The following is a 22528-nucleotide window of genomic DNA, read 5'->3' as shown; positions in this document are numbered from 1 at the left end:
GTAGGTACTGTGGCTGATGAACCGTTGAAGGTTTCTGGCAATGTCATACGCCATCAGAACCAAGATGAAGTACTCTCTCTCCTCCACCATCACCCCTTTTCATTGCCACCCAAATCCTGGGATATAATTGCATTATTTCATATAACTGCTTTTGAGAAAAGAAACCTACTCCACCAATCTTGGAAAAATGTACTTTTGTCCTCCTAACCTCCACTCTCTTGTACACTGTGTCCAATCACCTCCCCCTCTTCTTCCTGCTTTACCATAATTTCTGGTCATATTCTTTTCCCTCTTGCCCTAATTTGAAATGCACATTGTCATTTCTTGTTATGACATAAATATTGGATGCATTTTAGTACTGTTACATGCTTCTGTGTATTAAGTCATCACAACTTTATCCTGTTCTCTCTCTCTCTTTTTTTAATGGCAGTATTTTAGGAAGCAATCACACTAATAAAACTTGTATGAATTGTGACTCTTCAAACTAGCTCAAATGCTTTGTGAGAGCAGTGATTAGTTCAGCCTCAGAGTTACCACAAATTAGTCGAGGTCTCAAGAGATCAGAATGCAGTTGTAATAGGATAGTGTTCAGGATTATAATTTTTATAGATGCAAGAGCACAGATCCTGTTGATGAGAATTACAAGATTTTTTCTTCTCTACCTTTCCACTAGCAATATAATATAGGAGGTTGGGTGTCGGGGGAGGAAGGATTTAAACATCCAGTGTTGAAATAGACTTTGGTATAAACCAGGGCTTCAGTATGGTGAAATTGTATCCTGCTGTCACCTTCTGCCCTTTGGAATGTCCCTAACTTCTTTTGTCACAGTTCCATTGCCAGCTGCTGTTATGGTGCCGTCACATGTTCTGTGGGGCACATAGTGGGGAGGTGCCATGTGGCACTACGGAGGGCCTGTTGTCACAGTGTCTGGCTGGTCTCTATAGAGAATCTACTTGATTAACTTTCCATGGGTATGTAAAGTGAAGGACTTGACTTAAGGGATGACTTATCCTCTTGTTACAGTGGATCTGGAGCGTATACATAACTGCATGAGACATAGTTCTGCACTGCTGTTACTACCTGCCATGTTTGGTATGTTCCTGTAATAATGTAATGTTTCACACTAGGGATGCTAGACATCGTGCATGGAGTCTTAGTGGTTACATGACTATTCAGTAGCCCCCGGAGGCAGGGCCAGCAGCCAGTGCACCCCTGGCTCCACTCCTAGGGGGTCCCCTGCCACCGGGCTCTGTATCAGAAGCAGCAGCAGTGGGTGGCAGGCGGAGCTGGTCCGTGAGGGGAGCCAGTTTAAAAACCAGTTCCCCATGCAGACCAGGTGCCTGTTGCCCTGTGCCTCGTTCCACGAGGAGTAATGGTAGTTCGGAATAGGAAGCTTAATCCGAACTACCTAGTTCGTGCCATGTGTAGCCGCGGGCACGGAGTCCGAACTAGCAGACATTTAAAAATGGCGGCGCCCAGCAACATGCAAATGAAGCCCGGGAAATTCAAATCCCGGGCTTCATTTGCCACTCCGGTTGCCTACATTAACCACCCTAGTTCAAACTAGGGTGGTAGTGTAGACATACCCTCTCAGAGGTAGCAGTGCAGGGATAAAGAGGGCAAGCGGATCCAGTGCTCATGGGCAGCCAGCTTTTGAGCCAGCTCCTCAAAGGGGAACCAGCTCCCACTTCTCTTTCCCACCCACCCCCCATCTCTGGTACAGAGGGAAATGCGTGTAGTTGACAAGATTATCCGTTAATCATACCGTCGACTGCACATTGACATCCCTACTTCACATTCCGATTGGTCCTTCCTGCCAGAGCTGTCCCATCCATAGAATTGTTCAGAGTGCCCACCACAACCATCCTATGGACAGTCCTGGTGCGGGACGGCAGCAGGGGTCACCCTCGCCTCTTCCTGCACTCACTGTGGCGGAGGGAGCTGGAGCGGCCTGGCAACAGTCTCCCCTCTGCCCCGTCACCCTCTCCCAGCTCACTATGCTTGGTTTTTCTGCGGTAGCAGGAAGCAGAGTGACCCTACCCCAGTGTGCATTGCTTCCCGCTGCCCCAGAGAAATGAGGTGCAGCGTGCAGGGCAGAGTGGAGCACTCTGCTGGGGGTAGCGATCCCTCCTGCCACTTGGCTCCTGGTAATCTCCCAGTTTGTCATGCAGGGGAGGTACAAGGGGGTGGAGCAGGGGTGGGGCTTGGGGAAGGGGTGGAGTGTGGGTGGGACAGTGCAGCCTGCGGCAGGGGGGCTGCCTGGGGAACTATGGGAGGTTGCTCCAAGCCCTGTGATTCCCACTCCCCCCAAGGGACAACCCTGCTTTCTGCAGCATGAACTCGCTTTGATTTTAATAATTTTGAAAACCTTTGGTGAACGTGTGTGTGTGTGTGTGTGAGAGAGTGAGAGATTTATTGATTGATTGATTGATTGATTCGGTTGTATTAAAGCACCTGACCAAAATAAGGTTAAGAAATCCAGAGGCCACAATTAGCTCCTGATTCCAGAACAAGTCAAACTTAGGCCATGATTATTTGCACTCACACAGTAATCTTCTGTGCACCAGGTAATGCACTACTGTACTGCTTATGCTTTAATGGCCATCATTATACTCAGACATTTCTGAGCCTGGTGCACTGGGGTACTTTTAGACTTGAGAACTCCTAAATATGTTGTATGACTGGTTATTTTAAAGTTTAAGCCACAGTTGTTTCATTTCACTGAGGGACTGTTTTCTCTCCCCCTTTCCTCCCTCCAATCCCCCGAATATGATTTTTAGGGGAAGGAACACATTTTGTTTTCGTTTTGTGTAGAAACGAAATCAGCAGTTAGCGGGAATAGCGTAATACAATGAATTAGCTAGCCAACAAACACAACAGAGTGCTAATATGGTATGTTAATAGTCACAGTGGTTCTATCTAGAGTATATTAGTGGACAGCTTCCAGCAGCTCAGTTCATGCTGCTGTTGCTGGCTATCAATCCCAGTGCTCAGTGTGTGCACACATTTATCCTGGCTTACGATCACCAATGTTCAGCACTGTTGGATTTTTAGTTTTCAGCATGAAGAAATTGCCCTTCCCCTAGATTCTGCTGCAGTCTCATGGAGAATTTGAAGCTGGGTTGGAGTTTTCATGTGTTTGCAGGTAGCCAGGGGAAATAAATGTAGCTTAGAGGAATAGGGTATGTTCGCTTAAATGAACCATTTCTCTCTTGTTTTACCAGGGACTTGGGGAAGTGGAGAAAGAGAATATGTATCTGCAGGGGAGCTGACAGGATTGCTAGGGCCCTGTGCAATGTGTGTGTGGGGATGAGGGCAGGGGACCTCCATGCTCCTGGTAGAAGTAGGACCTCAGGCAGAAGGGGTGGGGCTGAGACAGACCGCCCCCAGTGCCGCCTGAATGCACCCCCAGACTGGCCCTCAGAGCATGCAATGCAGGGCTCTGGAGCACACAATGTGGCACTCTGGCGGAAATTCTAAAGGGTCCGCGGTTTCAGTCACCGCCACTGTCACAGCAGTGACAGCAGCTGGGAGCTCCAGGGTCCTTTAGAATCACTGGGCCCCAAGGCAATTGCCCACTTTGCTTTCCTCCTACCCCTCAGCAGGCCTGAATATCTGTATCTGTATTGTCTTTTCTTGCCTGGTGCCGCAGTTGAGTCTTGGAAGTTTGGACTATATTATTATTATTTATTATTATTATTATTTATTATTATGCAGTGGTACTGAGAGACATCCAGGGACCCACTGTGATGTGCATTGTACAGGCATGGACTAGGAAGTCATTCCTGTCTTGAGCAATTTACAAGATAGACGATGGAGGCGGGGGAAATCAGAGGCACAAACCAGTGAAAGGATTTACATTGCAGGTCAGTGGCAGGTTTGAACCCAGGCACCTCCTTTACCCTCCTGCAGAAACCCTTTCCCAATTTTTGTTATCCCACAATTATTGGTTGTGGTTATTTGGTGTGTTTGGAATGAGGTAATTTAGTAAAGGTGATGATGGAAGGTGGGTATCACTCTGGGGAAAGAGAGAGGCAACGGTGTGTTGTCTGTGGTGTATGTTAGTGCAATGGTGGTGGAGGAGTATAGGGTTATATACTGTTTAGGTGTCATAACTTTTCATCAGAACATTGTCTCACGAATTTTGCAGCCTACTGATCCTGTGAACAGGTTGGGGCTGTGAGTATAGTTACTACCAGTTGACTTCAGTGAGATTCCTGAACAGATTAAATATACTTTTGTATGTCGCTTTTTGTGGGATCAGGTTGTAACTGTCAGTATTTCTAACTCCTAATGTTCAAAAATCAGGAGATTAGCTCATAAATCACAAGCGTTTATATTGTGGTTTTGGTTTGTCTTGTGATTTATTTTTTTGAACCTGCTCTTGTCACCCCAACTCTCATGGAGTTTGAGCCCTGAGCTCTTGACTCTCGTGTTGGCCTACCCTCCCTTTCAAACTCACTGGTTTGGAGCACTGGCCTTTTCCGAGTCAGCCCCAGGATCCTGATTCCTCTGTGTCTTCCCCTTTCTTCTGGCATTGGGAAAGGGCGAAGCCCAAAAAAACATTTTTTCAGTAAACCCCCTTTCAACAGCTCCCTTTCATTTCCATTGACCCTAATGGGCTTTGGGAGGACCCTGATATATTCTCAAAGGTACAGTAAATTATGGCTTCAAATTAACCTGACTCCCATTCCCTGTTTGTGTGATCTAGACAGTCTGGGGATTTTCCTTCCTGAAGAAACAGCTCAGAAGATTAGCTTGTGTGAAAAAATAGATCTAGCTTTTCTGGCTAGGGATCAGATGATCTGAATGCCATGTGAGAGATTTCGTCAAGGCGGAGATGGCGATTCTTTTTCACTTTTGATTATACAGTATTTGGTTTTGGTAACCTGTCATCCCTGCTGTCTAAATCTTTACATCAGCATTTGCTGTGGTGATTCAGATTGAGGTTTTGACACCAGCAAACTGTGTGTTCATCCACCACTGTAACCACGCCCAGCTTGAAAACCACATGTGTGCACGTACTCAGACTTATCCCCCACTTAGTCATAGTAAGAAACAGCCTGTAACAATAGCAGTTTTCTTCTTCTTTCCATAACAATGTAAATGCAGCTATGTAAATGTTTTATTCATGAAAAACTTCCTTCAGCACAATATGTATCCTTGGCTAATGGCTTCTTAAAAGGATGACATTTTTCATTTCTTTTTATAAACAGGAAAAATCGATGTCTCAACATCAAATAACCCGGTTCTTCTCTTTGTATAGTTAGAGTTCAGAGAGAACTGTATAATGGAGACATAATTTTTCTGTGTGTCTTCTGTTCTTCCATGAACTCTGCAAGCTCTTAAGTGATGGAAAGGTGTATGTCTTTGTAGCAAATTACTGCTTGAGAGCCTGAGCATGAGAGAGACTTGTTATCTGGTACATGGAGGCAGCATCTGGAGTGACTGCACATCTTACTTCCCCAAAGCACTTTGTACCATTGTACCTGTCCTGGCTGGTAACATTTCATCCTCACCGCTAACATGTAAAGACTAATCCGTCGTCTTTTTGCCTGTGTTTCATGTTAACTTCTTGCTGTTTCCCCCACTGCTTGAAATAATAGATCAGAACATTTTGGAAGGCTCCTACTAAAGATTTTCATATTTCTCTTTCAGGAAGGGCCTGTCCTTAGCATTTTTTATTGTTCAGGCCAGTAAAATATTTTGCTATTTACCCTATTATCCTGCCCCTTGCTTCCCCCAAAATAAAAATGGACTCTGTCCCAATCTTTTTTACACAGTTCTTCCCCCAAGCCCACATGTAACTATCTCATCTGTGCCATTTTCGTGCCTCTCTGTGTACTTGTGTGAATGAACAGCATAATCTCAGGCATTGGCGGTATGCTAGGCAAGGAAAGGCATTGCTTTCCCAAACCACCAGCCCAGCCCCACCCACACTCTGCCCACGATAGGCATTCTGGGAGAGGAGTATTGCTGCTCCAGAGTGCCTGCCCTGCACGTGCTCCAGGGCTGAGGAGGCTGTGTCACCTGCCCTCCCCATTCTTCACGGTTAGGGAGGTTCTGGCTGCATGCTGCCTGTACTCCCTGTGATGGGGCGTGTGGCCTGGGCAGAAGGGACAGGGCTGAGGGCAGGGTTAGCAGCTTGCCTACACAAGCCCTACCTTCACCAGGGTCTCAGGGCATTACTATGACTTCCATGAAGTTGGAGCATGCCCCATGTACTTACCTTCACAACTTAGCCTTTCCTTGCTTCCCTCTGCGCTATGAGCAGAAGGGAGGGGAATAGGAGAGACTGGGCTCTGTCCCCTCTGCCTTCTGAAGAGTCACAGTTCCTGCCCTGGACTGCTCCCGGGATGGCAGAGCTACACAGGGACCTTACTCAGAATGTGATATAAAGTCATAATTTTGCTTTCCATTTTTTATAGGTGGATAATGTAAACCGCGTGTACTGAAACACTGGGAACATGTCCTGAGGCACAGTGCCTGGGTTGCTGGCTTTATAGTTCGTTCTAGTTTTTATAGAGCTCAGCAGAAAATTTGCTTAAATAAACTGTTGGTCACCTGAGCTGGCGTAATGGACAACAGGCTGCGCTAGCCCCCCCGAGGCCAGCACCTGGTCTGTTGTACATTAATGTTACCACCACCTGTTCTTCATGCTAGCCCTTCCCAACACTCAGAGCCAGATCCATGTAGGCTAACTGAGACTCAGGGCACCACTCCAAGTGATGAGCCCATGGGCAGGTCTGCTGCATTGTTATTGTGTGCAGGCAGCAACTGACCCAAAGTGGGTGGGGCCAGGCACCCTTCTAAAACCACACCTCATCTCTCTTTTCCCTTGGGGTGTGTTTTTTTTTCACCTGGAAAATCTGGTTGTCCCATAACTCAACTACTTTGGGGGATAAAAAGCATAAACCTGGTTGCTAGTGTAGGCAAGAATGTCGGCTCCAAGCATTTTACTCTCCTTGTGCCATGCTGCCACAGCTGCAGTCAGCAGGGGTGTCCCCCGCTGGATCCGTCTGATTATACAAGAGAGGCAGGGCAGCAGGCAGAGTCCTCAGACTCTAGAACTTGCTCTCCATCTTGGTCTGAAATAGCCCAGACTTGGTGACATGTTGGACACCTTGCAAAAGACCATCTGCCTCTCTGGGCTAATGGAAAGGGCTGTGTGTTTGCTTCCTACAATGATGAAAGGGTAGAAAGGTGTTTCTGTAGGAGGGCGGCTGACCTGGCTGTGTTCCTGTTGGATTGATTATTTTAGTGTTTTGGGGATTTCATTGTATTCTTTAACACAAGGGTTAGCATGTCTAGAGCCTAGGATAAGCATCTTTAGCCTTGTAAATGTAAATACCGTAAATCATATTAAACCGGATGGAAAAGCAGGCTTGTAATTGACACACCTGCAAAAAGAAGGCCTGGAGGTGAGAGGCTTGCTACTTTAAGGCTCCTACTGCTGACACCACTTCAGCTTGACCCAGTGTTAGTACTGATGGGAATTATTTCTGAAAATTCTTTATAAAGCTGAAACAATTTGATTTGTTTGGGTTTTTTGTTTTGTTTTGTTTTTTGCCTGATCCAAGGAGATAAAGAAACTCCCCTGATTAAATCCTGTAGCAATGCAATCCTAACCACATTATATCTGCAAACTACTTCCAAGAATGTTGAGACACATCTGCCCTAAGCAATTTTTATTTTTGTTAGATAGAAACCACATTCCCCTTCCTTAAATATGAATCCTAGTAACCCCTAAGATGTCTGCTTGGATCTTTGCCTTTAGAAGGTTACTTGAGTTCAGCAAGTTCACTGTGCACAGAGTTCGTGGCAGACCGAATCCACTCCTAAGTCAAAGCAGCTTAAAGCTTTGTAAAATATAGACAGTAGGGCACAGGGGAAGACGAGTGCATAGCTGACAAGTCACACATTCTGAGAATTTGGTAAAATCTCATTGTTTTTCTTATGGCTCTTTTGGGGAATTTTAATTTATTTATTTTGAGCAACTTTAAAAATATGTTCAAAAGCTTCAGGGGGGTAGCCAAGTTAGTCTGTAAGGGCACGTCTAGACTTGCTTTCACTTTTGAAAGAAGATAAGCAAATTCAGCGTAGATTTCCATATCTTCTTCCAATTGCTTTTTCGAAAGAACCATATAAACCTCATTTTTTTAGGAAGAACAGTTCTTTTGAAAAAGGGTTTTTTTTTCTCAAAAGAACCACGTCTAGACTACTTTCTTTTTCGAAAGAAGCTCTTTCGAAAAAGCGATCGGCAGAAAATATGCAAATTTGGTGTAAATTTGCATATCTTCTTCCAAAAGTCAAAGCAAGTCTAGACGTGCCCTAACAGAAAAAACAAATAGTCTGGTAGCACCTTAAAGACAAACAGAACATATAGATGGTATCATGAGCTTTCGTGGACACAACCCACTTCTTCAGAATGGGTTGTGCCCATGAAAGCTCATGATACCATCTACATGTTTTGTTTGTCTTTAAGGTACTACCAGACTATTTGTTGTTTTTCAAGTTTTTAAAAATATGAGCATGGCTAAAGCATGCACTATTGGGCCTGTTTTGACTAAAAGGAAAGGAGTGGCATTCTAGTTGCTTTTCTGCATTTCTAGTTCTATTTATGCTTATACCATATGCTTGTCATCAAATGAACCAATAAAATGAAATAAATCAATTGCCTTGGCTTTACTGGATTTTTTTTCAAGGTGATACACTCTGGCTTCTTCATTTTTAAAGGAGCCTTAACCTAGCCTCCCTTTTAAATAGTTTTTGGTTGCAGTTTTGCATTTTAAAGAATTATGCCCATTTGTGGGCACAGATGAAGGTACAGAGGATGTATCTGATTTTTCAGGTAGTGAGTCATCTATAGACCCTCATTTGTATATCAAAAGTTATTTTAAAGAACAAACTGCAGTGCGAAGAAAGAGGCAGTTTAAAAAATCAGGGTCTTAAAATCCAAACAGTGAAGAGTAACTGTTAAATAAAATGATAAATAAGACTCTAAGGTTTTTCTGAAGGCTGAACAAATGGCCAATAATGATAAACTTATTATCACCATGGTGTCCAACCAGTCCTGAAGCTGTAGCCATTATTGTAGCGAGCTAGCCACTATTGTAGCGAGCTAGCCACACTCAGCTGGCCAAATAGCCACATGTGGCAAGTGGCTAGCGTTTTGAACATCCTGGATCATCATGCATATAATGTTTATACTTTCATAATGCTTTAAAACGGTGCAAAGGAGGCAATATAAGACAGTGGGGCATAGGACTTTGGATGGACTGATAATCAAGAGACCACGCTTTGCCAGTGATCTGATCTTGGACAAAGAAATTTAAACATTTCTTTGTCCCAGTTTCTCTCTGTGTTAAATGGGATAATGCTTGCCGCCTTTTAAAGCTGTTAGAGTACGTCTACCCAGCAGGGCTAAAGTCGAATTAAGCTATACAACTTCAGCTACATCAAATAAGGTGACAAGTAACAGCCAGCATGGATTTGTAAAGAACAAATCATGTCAAACCAATCCGATAGCTTTCTTTGATAGGATAACGAGTCTTGTGGATAAGAGAGAAGTGGTGGATGTGGTATACCTAGACTTTAGTAAGGTATTTGATGCGGGCTTGCATGATCGTCTCATCAATAAACTAAGCAAATACAACCAAGGTGGGGCTACTGTAAGGCGGGTTTAAAACTGGCTGGATAACTGTTCTCAAAGAGTAGTTATTAACGGGTCACAATCCTGCTGGAAGGCATAACAAGTGGGGTTCCGCAAGGGTCTGTTTTGGGCCCGGTCCCATTCAATATCTTCATCAATGATTTAGATATTAACATAGAAAGTACGCTTATTAAGTTTCCAAATGATACCAAGCTGGGAAGGGTTGCAACTGCTTTAGAGGACAGGGTCATAATTCAAAATGATCTGGACAAACTGGAGAAATGGTCTGAGGTAAATAGGATGAAGTTTAATAAGGACAAATTCAAAGTGCTCCACTTAGGAAGGAACAGTTTCACACATACAGAATGGGAAGCAACTGTCTAGGAAGGGGTACTGCTGAAAGGGATCTACTGGTCATAGTGGACCACAAGCTAAATATGAGTCAATAGTGTGACCCTGTTGCAAAAAAAGCAAACATGATTCTGGGATGCATTAACAGGAATGTTGTGAGCAAGATACGAGAAGTCATTCTTCTACTCTATTCTGCGCTCATTAGGCCTCAATTGGAGTATTGTGTCCAATTCTGGGTACCATGTTTCAAGAAAGATGTGGAGAAATTGGAGAAGGTCCAGAGAAGAGTAACAAGAATGATTAAAGGTCTAGAGAACATGACCTATAAAGGAAGACTGAAAGAATTGGGTTTGTTTAGTTTAGAAAAGAGAAGACTGAGTGGGGATAGTGGTTTTCAGGTATCTAAAAGAGTGTTACAAGGGCAAGGGAGAAAAATTGTTCTCCTTGGCCTGTGAGGATAGGACAAGAAGCAATGGGCTTTAACTGCAGCAAGGGAGGTTTAGGTTGGACATTAGGAAAAAGTTCCTAACTGTCAGGCTGGTCAAACACTGGAGTAACTTGCCTAGGGAGATTGTGGAATCTCCATCACTGGAGATATTTAAGAGCAGGTTAGATAGACATCTGTCAGAGATGGTCTAGATAGTGCTTGGTTCTGCCATGAGGGCAGAGGACTGGACTTGACCTTTTGAGGTCCCTTCCAGTTCTAGTGTTCTATAATTCTATGAAATGGCTTAATTCGGCTTTTGGCACTGTCTACACAGCAGGCAGTTGAAGGAAGAACATTCTTCCTTCGATTTCCCTTACTCAGGGCTGGCCCACAACATTTTGGCACCTGAGGCGGGGAGCTCAAATGACGGCCCCATGCCACCTTTTCTCCAGCCTGCCTTGTTATATCTCTTGTGCCCTCCTTCCTCCAGCACAGCACTCCACCATCTCTGTGCATCTAGAGCAGAGAGAAAACATATGCACCAGTAGCGGATACAATTTTCTACACTCTGGGTCCTAGTGGCGCCCCACCCACAGTCTGGCACCTGAGGCGACTGCCTCAGTTCACTTCATGGTAAGGCCAGCCCTGCCCTTACTCCTCGTGAAATGAGGATTACAGGAGTTAAGAGTAAGAAAGTCCTCCAGCTTGCCTTTATTTCTAAATAATAGCTTGCAGTGTAGACACGCCCTTTGTTATTTTGGAATAACGTCAATTATTCCGAAATAACACTGCTGTGTAGATTTACACTAAGAGAGCTACATATGAAGACCTAGTAGGTGTTGTTAGCCTGAACAAAACAGTAGGAAATGAATTGAAAGGAACTGTCCAACAGTGGCAGGAAAACAGTTTAGGAGAGCACCTGTTACATCATCTTCTCTAATATGAGATTCAAACATTGTCTAGCTAATTCTCCCAACACTTGGCGTTGTGTAAATGTGGTTATGCCATAGGCATGGCAGCCATGACACTCTGAGGTTAAGATCTGGGCTTTCAAAATTAGATATGCAATACCATGCATCTAATTTGCACACATATAGTTATCACAAATGTATATTCAAATAGGCAGTTTGAGTGAAAAATGGCTGCATAACTGGTCATTTACCTGATTTGTGTGCAGTCATGGCAGTGTATACAAGTTAGGAACACATTTTTTTCCAAAAGGCATTAAGGGCTTGGTTTTCAGGGAGGCTGGGCATCTACAAATTTACTTGAAGTGAACACAAGCTGAGCTCCTCTGAAAACAAGACACCTAAATTCGAGGCCACTCACTGTGTCAGTGACTGAGCTAGGATTAGAACTGAAATGCTTCTGACTCTGTGTTGTGCTTATTTCACTAGCCCACATTGCCTCATGCCTTGCATGTTGCTTCCTGTGTGTTCCATATACGGTACGATTCTGATACCTTATCAGACTAGAGAGTTTGGAGACTGCCACCACAAAGCATTTTTATGACTATGACAAATGCAGTGCTTGTGTTTTTTATTTGTAAAATGAGTGAGTCATGATTGGACCAGGGCATTTAGAGTAATCCGCAAACCGGGTTCAGTGCCATATTTTACTCTAATCTGCACCCATTCCTGGGAGGTTTCACTATAATGATATCTGAATATCCCTGTAGAGTCTCTTCAGTTTTGATCCGCAAATATTAACCATTCAAAATACCACTGATCTGTAAAATTCTCAGCTGATTGTAGCCAGAGGGCATCTTCCTTACAATAAAACACAGCATGCTTTACTGCAATAATTGACCAAAAGAGAGGCCGTTGTGCCAGCCTCAGATGGGGAGATGGCATGAGAGATGCACCAGAACTGAAGGTGGAGAATGAAAGCCCAAACCCATCCTAGGGCAGACCATGCCAGCAGCCTAATGGCAGCACATCCTGTTCCAGGAAAAAAGACAAGGGGCTCATACGTTTGTTGTATCTGTGAAGTTTGCTGCAGGTTTGTGACTGCAGCACTGAAAGTCATCCAAGCCATTCCCTCCTCATGCTTGCACTGAAGTGTGATTTAATGCAACACATACCAATCTTAGGTGTAAATATATGTGCATTGCCGTGATCACAAGTTAAAGGAGTAACAAGTGAATTAGAGAGTTCTGAAGTAGGGGCACTCCAACCATTGTGCATGGAGAGAATGAGGTAAACACTCTGGACTTGATTCCCTGTGTGATGTGAATCTTGTTCATGCAGGGCTGAGAAAGAAAGTCAAGGTGAGCAGTTACCAGGATGAAGTGAATTGGGAGAGGGACTGAAATTCTTTCATCATTTGGTGTACTCTTGATTCGGTGTACGCAGAGAAATTTCTCTGCTACAGTGGGATAGCTCCCACACTTACACATAGGAGCTTCTGCTATTTTCCACTCTGAAACTTTGCACCATCCCACAGAGTATCCAGTACATGACACTGTCAGACAGGGTAAGGGTCTGCTCAGGTATGGCTAGTCATATGTTCCATAGAATCCATCATTACAATATCTGACAGCTGCACAGGCTAACGGGCCTGCATGTTGATGTTCATAGTGGATTTCATAGTGTATTCTCTTCTTCACCATCCCTTAGCCCTAGGAAGCTCCACCGTGTGTTTTATATTTACATCAGTTGGGATGGGAAGTGTTAACAAATTTTGGTTCTTGCATCATACATTAAAAACAGCCAGAGACTGCCCTAATATATATTTATATTGCTTGAACACTCTTTATTTTCTAGTTGCTCCTGTCTCCCACTCAGTACAGTGTTGCTAGAAAATTCTGTCATACTGAACAGAGCCTGCCTCTCGGATAGCACTTGGCTCAGATAGTGCAGATTCAGCCAGCTGGCTCACAGAATTGGGGAAGGATTACATTCTCCCCGGGATTAGAATTACAGATACATGATGCATCCCCAGAAGGTTTAAATCAAACCCTTTGGACATTATTCTGGTACAGCGAGCAATGGTTGTATAACGTTGTGGCTGTTCACTAACTTTAGGTTCCAGTCTCATGAAGCCCTGTTATATTTTAAATTAATCATTACTGTAAAAGCAGCTGGATCATGATTGGAAACTCTCTGATTTGCTTTGTGGTCCTGACGTCATACATGCCATTGAGAATGTCCAAGATGAATTCCCCATTGTAATTCATGCAATTTCACACATGAATCAACTATGGGACTTCTGAAATTAACTTTTGGAAAGAAGTCCCTAAACTCCCCACACACTCGTGGCAGTTGGCATTTGGCAGTTTACTCCTGCTGCTTCTCAGAAACTCCTGTAAATGGACTCTCAATAGCAGTAGCAGGTGTGTCCTGAGGGGAGAATTGATTGATGTTGGTGCTAACATTTTGATTGCAGGGTTCTGTTTTTAATAGAACTAATACTGCAGGCAAAAGGCACAGGCAAAACTCGCATTGATTTTAATGTCAACTCTAGTTGTGGATCCTTTTGTCTAGCTATTTACAGTGTATTTTCTCATATGGCATAGCCTTAAAAAGAGTTAATCCTGTTAACATTCTTTTACATTGTGTGACATGCTGATTACTATATTAAACTGATTATTTTGTAAATGTGGAGCCTCTGGATTCTTAGCCCAGGGGTACAATAGCAACCTTTGTCAGTTTAGTAATATGAGTTAGAAATTATTTTAACCCCCCCTGCCCCCAACACACACATTCCTGTAGTGGCTTTAGTGTAGGTGCAGTTATACTGACAAAAATATGCTTTTGCTGATAGATAGGGCCCTACCACATTCTCCATCTATTCTGGTCAATTTCTCAGTCATAGGATTTTAAAAATAATAAATTTAATTATTTCCACTACTGAAATCTAAAATTTCATGGTGTTGTAATAGAAGGGCTCCTGACCCAAAAAATTGTTTTAAGGGGGCCACAGGGTTATTTTGTGTGTGTGTGTGTGTGTGTGTGTGTGTGTGTGTGTGTGTGTGTGGAGGGGGGGATTGCAGGAGTGTTACCCTTACTTGTGCACGGTTGCTGGGGGCAGCACTGCCTTCAGAGCTGGGCAGCCAGAGAGCAGCAGCAGCAGCTGCTGGCTGGGATCCCAGCTCTGAAGGCAGAGCTGCTGCCACCAGCAGCAGCGCAGAAGTAAGAGGAGACTGGTGTAGTGTTGCCACTCTTATTTCTGCAATGACTTCAGAGCTGTATGCCTGGCCAACAGCTACCTCTCTCTGGCTACCCAGCTCTGAATGCAGTGCAGAAGTAAGGGTGACAATACAGTGACCCCCCAAAATAATTTTATGACCTCCCCCCCCCACAAAACTCCTTTTTGGGTCAGGGCCCCAATTTAGAAAATGCTGGCCTTCCCTGTGAAATCTGTATAATATAGGATAAAAGCACACAAAAGACCAGATTTCATGGTGGGAGACCAGATTTCGTGGTCTGTGATGTGTTTTTTGTGGCTATGAATTTGGTAGGGCCATACTGATAGAGCATATTTCATTGAGAAAGTCGGTATAAGCTATACCAACAAAAAGCATTCTTGATGATACAAGTTGCACTTGCACTAGGAAGGTTTGCTAGTATATTTATTCTGGCAGACCCTTTCCTAGCAAGGATTACGCCTTAGCCAGGCTGACCAAGTCTCATCTTTATGATTTTATATATGTATGGCAGGTCCTCACAGTTGATCAATGTGGTTAAGTGTCAAAATTATTTATGCAGTCCATGGAAACTGAGATGTATTTGATGTATTCTGCACAGCTTCCTTCATTTAACTGAAGCTGCTGTGCTTTGTGGGTTAGGCAGATTTAGGCTGCATAAACTTGATCAACACTTATGTGTATTGATCACTTCACATGATCTGTGATGTATGAAAAAAATAAAAGATAACATCTTTTATTGTGACTCAGACTGTTTGTGTTTGATGATTATTCTGAAAACAAGGGCAATCTAGCTAATGCGGAGTGAGAACTATTTTGATCTTTGCTTCTATTCTTTTTTGCTCTAAGTACCTGCTGGACACAGTCATTAGTGAGCTGCAGCAATTATCCTTCATACATTAAAGGCAGTGAGTCGTGCAGCCAATTTCCCACATGCTGCAATGAATGCTAACTGATGGTCTTGCATTACAGGGGACTAAAATGTTTCAGAAATTACTCTGGAGAATTAACCTTTAATATAATAATCCAATAAACTGCTTTTGATTTTTTTTGAGGAGGGGGAGAAGAGTCCTTAAAATTCACATACTGTAAACATAGATTTCACTTTTTTAGTCAGTAAGGCCTGGATTCTCAAAGGTTTTTAAGGCTCATTGATTTCAGTGGAAATTCACCAACCAGTTGTCGCTGAGGCTCTTGATCCAGCTGTATTTTTCCTTTATATACAAGGTAGAGTCACTTCCACACACACACACACACACACACACACACACACACACACACTTTAGTTCTTCAGTTTTGACACTTAGACCATGACTGTACTATAGCAGCACAACTATGGCACTGCTTTCATGCCATGGTAGCACCCTTGCCTCTTAATGCTAGGACACACTTTCTGAGGGTCAGTCTCTTTACCACAACCAAAGACGAGTGATAAAGGACTTTGAGGTTTTGTGTGCTGATTCAGCCAGTTTCCTGATGACTCTATCCTATTTCTGTAACACTGGACCAATATTTACTAGTATTCAGACATTGTCAAATAATATATCAGACCACCGGATCACATGATTGCTCTGTGGAGCTCTATTTGAACAAGTGTGCTGAAGTCCAGTGTATTCTCTGTAGGATTTCAAACTTGCATTCCTATCTTCTTTGAGAGAATGAAATGTGTAGATAGGACAAGGGAGTCCAAGTAACATTGCGTTAAAAATATGTGAGAAAAATGTGCATTTTAACATTAAGGGGGTATAGCATATGGCTCCTATGTTCTTGGGAATCAGGGAAACAAATAACCTTAAATTGCATTTGATTACTTCCCAAGTTTAAAGCCATTTTGCAAGAGTACAGAACTATGGTCTCCAAGTAGAATCCAAGTTAATTCTCAACACTGCCTTAATATTAATTATATTCATATGAATACTAATCATTTCAATGCAGGAATGATGGTAAAACATTGATCACATCTATGTGCCCTTCCAAAAACATCCTTAGAATCATTTAAGTAATGGTTAATCAGTCTTTCCATTGGTGTATTGAGGCAGGATTGGATTGGAAAAGTGCTGGATAATACAGGCGAGAAATGATTCAGAAGATCCAAGAAAGGAAGCCAAATGCCAGCTTGCACTATAATATAGTCCTGTATTTGGAAACACTCGGTACCTTTGATTTTATGAGTGGTCTAATCTTTGTTTTAAATCTTGGCCTTTGTACATAGTCAGATTTTGATCACCCAGTATAATTTAAAATTGTTTGGGGCATGTCATGTAATGTCTCAATAAAAATCTCTCTCTCTCTCTCTCTCTCTCACACACACACACACGCTTCTCTCTCTCTCTCGCACGCACCTCTCTCTCTCTCTCTCGCACGCACGCACACACGCACTTCCTACTCCATCCTATTTGACAAAAGCCTGAGAAAATTATGTATGCACTGTGAAGAATAACAATATTGGTAACACAAATTTTACATAGCATGTTTTCCCTAATTACAAAACTATACTGAATGCTAGTTTTAAATGAGGGTTAATGTTGCTAGTTAAATGCAATAAGAGGTCAATATGTACTACAGTAGGGACAAATAAAATGGTCTTTTGTTGTTATAAGGATTTTATATTTCTCTTGGGGGAATTCTGGGCCAAAAATTTAAAATGTTGAGCATGATATTTTAAAATTCTGCATATTTTATTTGTCAAACTAACACAATATAATCACCCCAATTTCAATTATTTTTGTAATTTATTTCAAAATATTTGTCAACAATAGACTATAGCAAAAAAGATTCCCCCTGGAGTAGAGAGCTAAAGAACACCTACCACAACCCGGTTCCAGTTTGGGCTGGAGGGGCTGTGTGGGACCCCCAGAGTCCAGACATCTGCACTGTCCTGTTCCACGAGACCCCCGTTGTGTGTTGTGGCCCCTGCCCATTCCTCACTCTTTGCCAGGGCTGGTCGGGTCTCCTAGGCCCTCTTCTGCCCCAGGAAAATCAAAGACCATGCAGCCTCCAGCCCCACCAGGCTGGGTGCACCACTCACCGTGAGCAGGGCTCTGAAAAGTCCAACAGCCCTGGTAGCAGCCAGGAATTCTACTGGGGAAACAGGGAATTCTGTGAAATTCTGCATGGTGCAGTGGCACAGAGGTCCCCCAAGACTATAATATAAATAGACTTACTGGCATTGTTTTGGGTTGGTATCTGTCAACTGTGAACTGAAAACAAAGGCATTGAAAGTGACTTTTTTGTAAGTTGGTTAGAGAAAAGAATAGGTATCAGCATTTCCATTAGCTGATCTGCAATATACTACTGCCACCTGCATCGAGGAAGGACAGAAGTTTGTTCCTACACAGCAAAAAGCCTTTATACCTGCAAATCTGTTGATAGTCTTAGAGGCCTTCTGTAATGATTGAAGTGGAATTACATCAGAGAAGAGGCTTTTTTGATGCACTTTCGTGTGTGGACGTGCTCTTTTGCAAGACGTTTTTTCGGAAGATCTCTTCCAAAAAAAGCTTCTTGCAAAAGAAGCCTGCAGTCTAGACGTAGCCTCAGAGACCAAGAGTTCAGAGGACATGGAGTTTGCATTGCCTGTCCAGAGAGGTAACTTCTCCAATAGTAAGATGTATTTATGGTGCTATATGAGGAGAAATGTACTGCTGTTGCCAGTCCTACACGTGTTCTGTGGATAAGTAAAGGAGCAAGGTATCAGTCCAGCATCTCTCACAACTTTGGAATTCACAAGCACAATTTAAAAATTAAATAAAGTGAGTGGGAGAAAACAAGAAAAAATAAGAGGCAGTTGGTCTGCAGTGGTTTAATAGCATTTTCTATTCAAATGCATTCTTTCATCAGTGCTTATTTGTTCAACTACAAACTTTCTGATAAATAGATTGAAAGGTTCTCTCATTTCAGCATTGCATTTCCTTAAGTGCCTCTTCCTGCTCTACTAGAATATTATTGTACAGCATATGCAGTAAATCATAGTAGATATCCATAATTCTTTTACTCTTGCAGCAGCAGTAAATTAGAGCTATATGTTTTCTCTGGTGTAAGCCTTTAGTGGAAGCATATTTAGTGTCTGAACTGTCTTTATCAGGATGCTAGCCCTCTCTGTATTAATAGCAATAGACCGGGCAGACCTAAAAAGCATTGCCTGGAACTTCAGTGTACCTGGTCATTATGAAATTTGGAGAGATATGAAAATTAGAATTACACGAAGGTGAAGATATAGTTGTATTTAGGGTTTAGATTAGAACATGAGATTTCTTAGTGGAAGGCATGGAAATGTAGTAAAAAGGACTTGATTTAACCTTGTGTTATGTCAGCTTCTGTTACAGGAATGCTTATATCTGGACATGTGTATCTATATATTGGTTAATAAATAAGATGCCAGTCAAGAAATGCAACATAATTCCAGGGTTTTATAGGTCTTGTATGCTACAAATGGCTTCCTCTGGCAGGCTTATGCATCAGGTCCTAGCATGGACTCAGAAGTAAATCCATTTTTATTCTTTAAAAGCACTTTTGTAGCTGTCCAGAATCACAAAGTCATTTTAGCAGTGGCTGTGAGAAATATTCCCTGCCATGATGCCACTAAATGGCACACTAGGGAAAAGTGGAGCTTCCTCAGGGCCACGTGGACAAATCTGGTTGAAAGACTAGAAAGAAAGCATGGTAATTGGAGCAGCAATATCAGCATAATGCAGAACACTGGTGGAGAATGTCCCTCTTCCGCCAGAAGAGCTGCAGTAATCCCTAAAGTATTATTGCAATCCCTAAAGTAGGTACATGTTTCTTCTAGGTGGTATGGCTGAGGCTACTGATTTATTGCCTACTTTGGTTAGCCTTCACTTCACGTTATAGCTGATGCCTACAGGATTAGGAAAAAGTGCAGACAGTGTTTTTGGCTTCTCCACTGACTCTACTGGTACAGTGGCAGGGAGTTTCTCACCTGTTACCCAAACAGGGTTGAATCAAGTCTAAAATCTGAAGTGGACAGCACTCTTCGTAAGTAATGTATATAAAACAGTACTTAAGGTTTCTTCAGAAGTAAGTGTAGTATAAAATTGGCTTGAAGTTGCAAAAAAGGAGGGGGAAATGATACCAGACTCCTCATTGTTATGCTCTTTTTTCATTTGTAAAGACACCGGAAGCCACAAAGATTTATTTGCACCAGAGCTCCTACCAGCCTGATTAAAAATGCAGCTGAAATGAGGGTATTATAAATGAGAATTTCCCCCCCCCTAAAATTCCCTCGTATTGACAGAGCCCTGGAATGCCCAAGATCTGTACCTCATTACAAGGTGGGAGAATGACCTGGCTTCAATACAGAGGAGGGATGTAGAATCCAGTTTAAGTGGTTAACCAGTTAAACATTATGTTTGACCAGTTAACAGATTAAAGATGCAGGCAAACCAGAACCAGTAAGCCTCACTTGTTAAGGTTAACTAATTAACTATTCGCATCCCTAGTACAGAGAAACATATCTTCATTTTGAACACTGTTCTGGTCCCATTTCCTGCTAGACTGACATGGAGTTAACTTGGTTGTTACTGTGGTTGAATCCAAATTTATTTTCAAACCCATAGTCAAGACTACAAAACTGAAATACACTCAGAAGGGCTCTTGCTCCTACTAGAGCCGTGTTTCTTAAGCTGTGTTCCGTGGCACACCGGTGTGCTGCGAGGCAGTTGGAGATGTGCCGCAGAGAACAACAGAATTCAAAATGGGCACCCTGAAAGGGGCAGGTGGCTTTTTTTTTTTCAATAACTTTCTTAACTTTCCCCTGACCCTTTTTTTCCTCAGTAACTTTCCCCCGCCCCTCCGCCCTGCACCTGACTTTTTTTTTTTTTTTTTCTCTCAACAAAAAAATCCTTGTTTGGTGTTCCTTGGTCTTAAGTTTAAGAAACACTGTACTAGAGTTAAGGATGCTCAACACCTTCCATGAGGCTCTCAGTACCACATGGGATGTGGCCGGAAACTAGCTTCCTTGTACTGTTAAGTATAGTGAGTTTATAATGCTGTTAAATGTGATTTTTAACCTGCCACTCACTAGCTAACTTTGTTTATAACCAGTTTAAAGAGAATTGTTATAAATTGACTTAAAAAGCACTTGTTTCGTTTATCTCTTCTCTCGTGAAAGATCAAACAGGGCCATTTATTCTTGTGGTGTAAATCTTCATAGCTCCCTTGAAATCAATAGCCATTTACATTAGATCTTGACCATAACTGTTGCTTAATTATCTGGATGAAAAATGAGTGTGTTGCCTGTGAACCTTGAGTTAATCCCCTGGATTATGTGCATATCAGGCTCAGAGTGGGGGGGAAAAAAGTCAGTAAACATGCAATAGGAATTAGAATGGGATCGGAATTTGGAAAAAAGCACGTGTACAAAGAACTAGGGCAGTGGTTTGGTCAGTGAATGTAGCAAAAGAATAGTGGGGTAATTTCTGTATAGTATAGTCCTGATTAACATGATGATGCAGTAGAGAGATGCATGCTTCAGTGCATGCTTTTACCTAATGATGATGTCACATCTTTTGTGTGTCTTATTAGGCAAATACTGCTTTTCTTACATACGATCCCATTGAAGTCATTAGCACAGGGCAGGAGTTCTCAAACTTCATTTCACCGTGACTCCCTTCTGAGAACATAAATTACTACATGATCCCAGGGGAGAGGCAAAACACGAGCCCACCTGAGTCCCAATACCTGAGGTGGGAGGGCCAAAGCCCAAGGACTTCAGCCCCAGGCAGGGATCCTGTAACCTGGGCCCCACCACCAAGGGCTGAAACGATTGTGATTTGGCTTTGGTTCCAGGCATTGACAACTGGGCCCAAGCAAATCTAACACCAGTCCTGGTGACCCCATTGAAACGGGGCCTTACTATTTGAGAACAGCTGGCATAGAATGAGCAAGATTTAGTTATTTTGTGAGCCGTCCATGGTAGGCTAAATAAAGAAGAGATTTTTGTAACGGTGAAGGAATAAAGTTTTGAAGAGAAAAGGGGTAAATCTTATACTTCTTTCTTTTTTTTCGTATGTGGATGGGTGGGAGTAAATTGTTGATATCTAAGAAGAAGAAGGAGCCAACTGCAGAGCTGTAAACTTTTGGATAGAAAAATGCCCATGCTATTAAATACCTCTTAATTGTTTTGTTTTCAAGAGATCTTTGTGTTGTTTTAAACAATGAAAATGGGATGATCAGGGTGACTACTATTAAATGGTGAATTTGAATATGCTTAATAATTTAGGAACCAAAAAGTCTATGGAGGACATCTATGTCAGATCAAACAAAGCACATGCATGCTTCCTCATGTAATGGGCATTTTAAACCTTCTGAAAGAAAAAAAAAAAGTGAAGGGAAGATTTCAGTCCTGGTGTAACTAGGTGCTGTGAAAATGTCTGCCATTGAATGATTAATTTTGTGTGTTTCTTTCTTACAGCATCAAGCTCTTGGCAGTACAGGAGCTGGTCGATAGAGATGCTCTGGAAAAGGTATTTTTTTAACCTTTCATGCAACGACAATAAAATGTATTCAAGCTCAAATCTTTTAATGTCAGCAGGGTTTCCAAACTTCATGTGAAATCAAACAGCACAGAACATAAACAAGTAGGACTTCTTTTCAGCTTCATGACACATTGCATCAGAGGGACAACATTGTTCTAAACTGACTGAATTCTCTTGGGGCTTTTGAACTTTATAGAAGGATTTGAAAAGAAATCTCTCTCTTTCTCTGTCTCTCTGGAAATACATTTTTAGGAGCATTTCCAAAGCAACTTTCCTAGTAGCTAGGTGAGTACGTGGTTTGCAAAAAGAGAGGAATGTTCAGATTGGTCAGGAAGGCCCTAATCCTGTGCTGCATCCCTTAGGTAGGAGTCTGAGGAGCATGGCCAGGAGTAAAGTGGCTTTATGTAGTGATAGGAGCACTGATGTAGAGAGGGCATTAACTGTTTGGCTAGTCAGAA

The 22528-nt window shown here is 42.5% G+C and overlaps 1 protein-coding gene across 1 annotated transcript in view; it reads left to right on the top strand.

The window, feature by feature from the left end:
• Positions 1-22528, top strand: part of EEPD1 (endonuclease/exonuclease/phosphatase family domain containing 1) — an 83361-nt gene that overhangs the window by 20585 nt on the left and 40248 nt on the right. Inside the window, exon 2 of the mRNA XM_006124057.5 lies at positions 22007-22058. Within this exon, the coding sequence (XP_006124119.3) occupies positions 22007-22058 (52 nt within the window). The remainder of the gene's footprint in view (positions 1-22006; positions 22059-22528) is intronic.

The sequence above is a fragment of the Pelodiscus sinensis genome, chromosome 2, assembly GCF_052426305.1.
Source record: "Pelodiscus sinensis isolate ZL-2025 chromosome 2, ASM5242630v1, whole genome shotgun sequence".
Classification (NCBI taxonomy): Eukaryota; Metazoa; Chordata; order Testudines; family Trionychidae; genus Pelodiscus; species Pelodiscus sinensis.
This window is presented reverse-complemented; position numbering and strand designations above follow the sequence as displayed.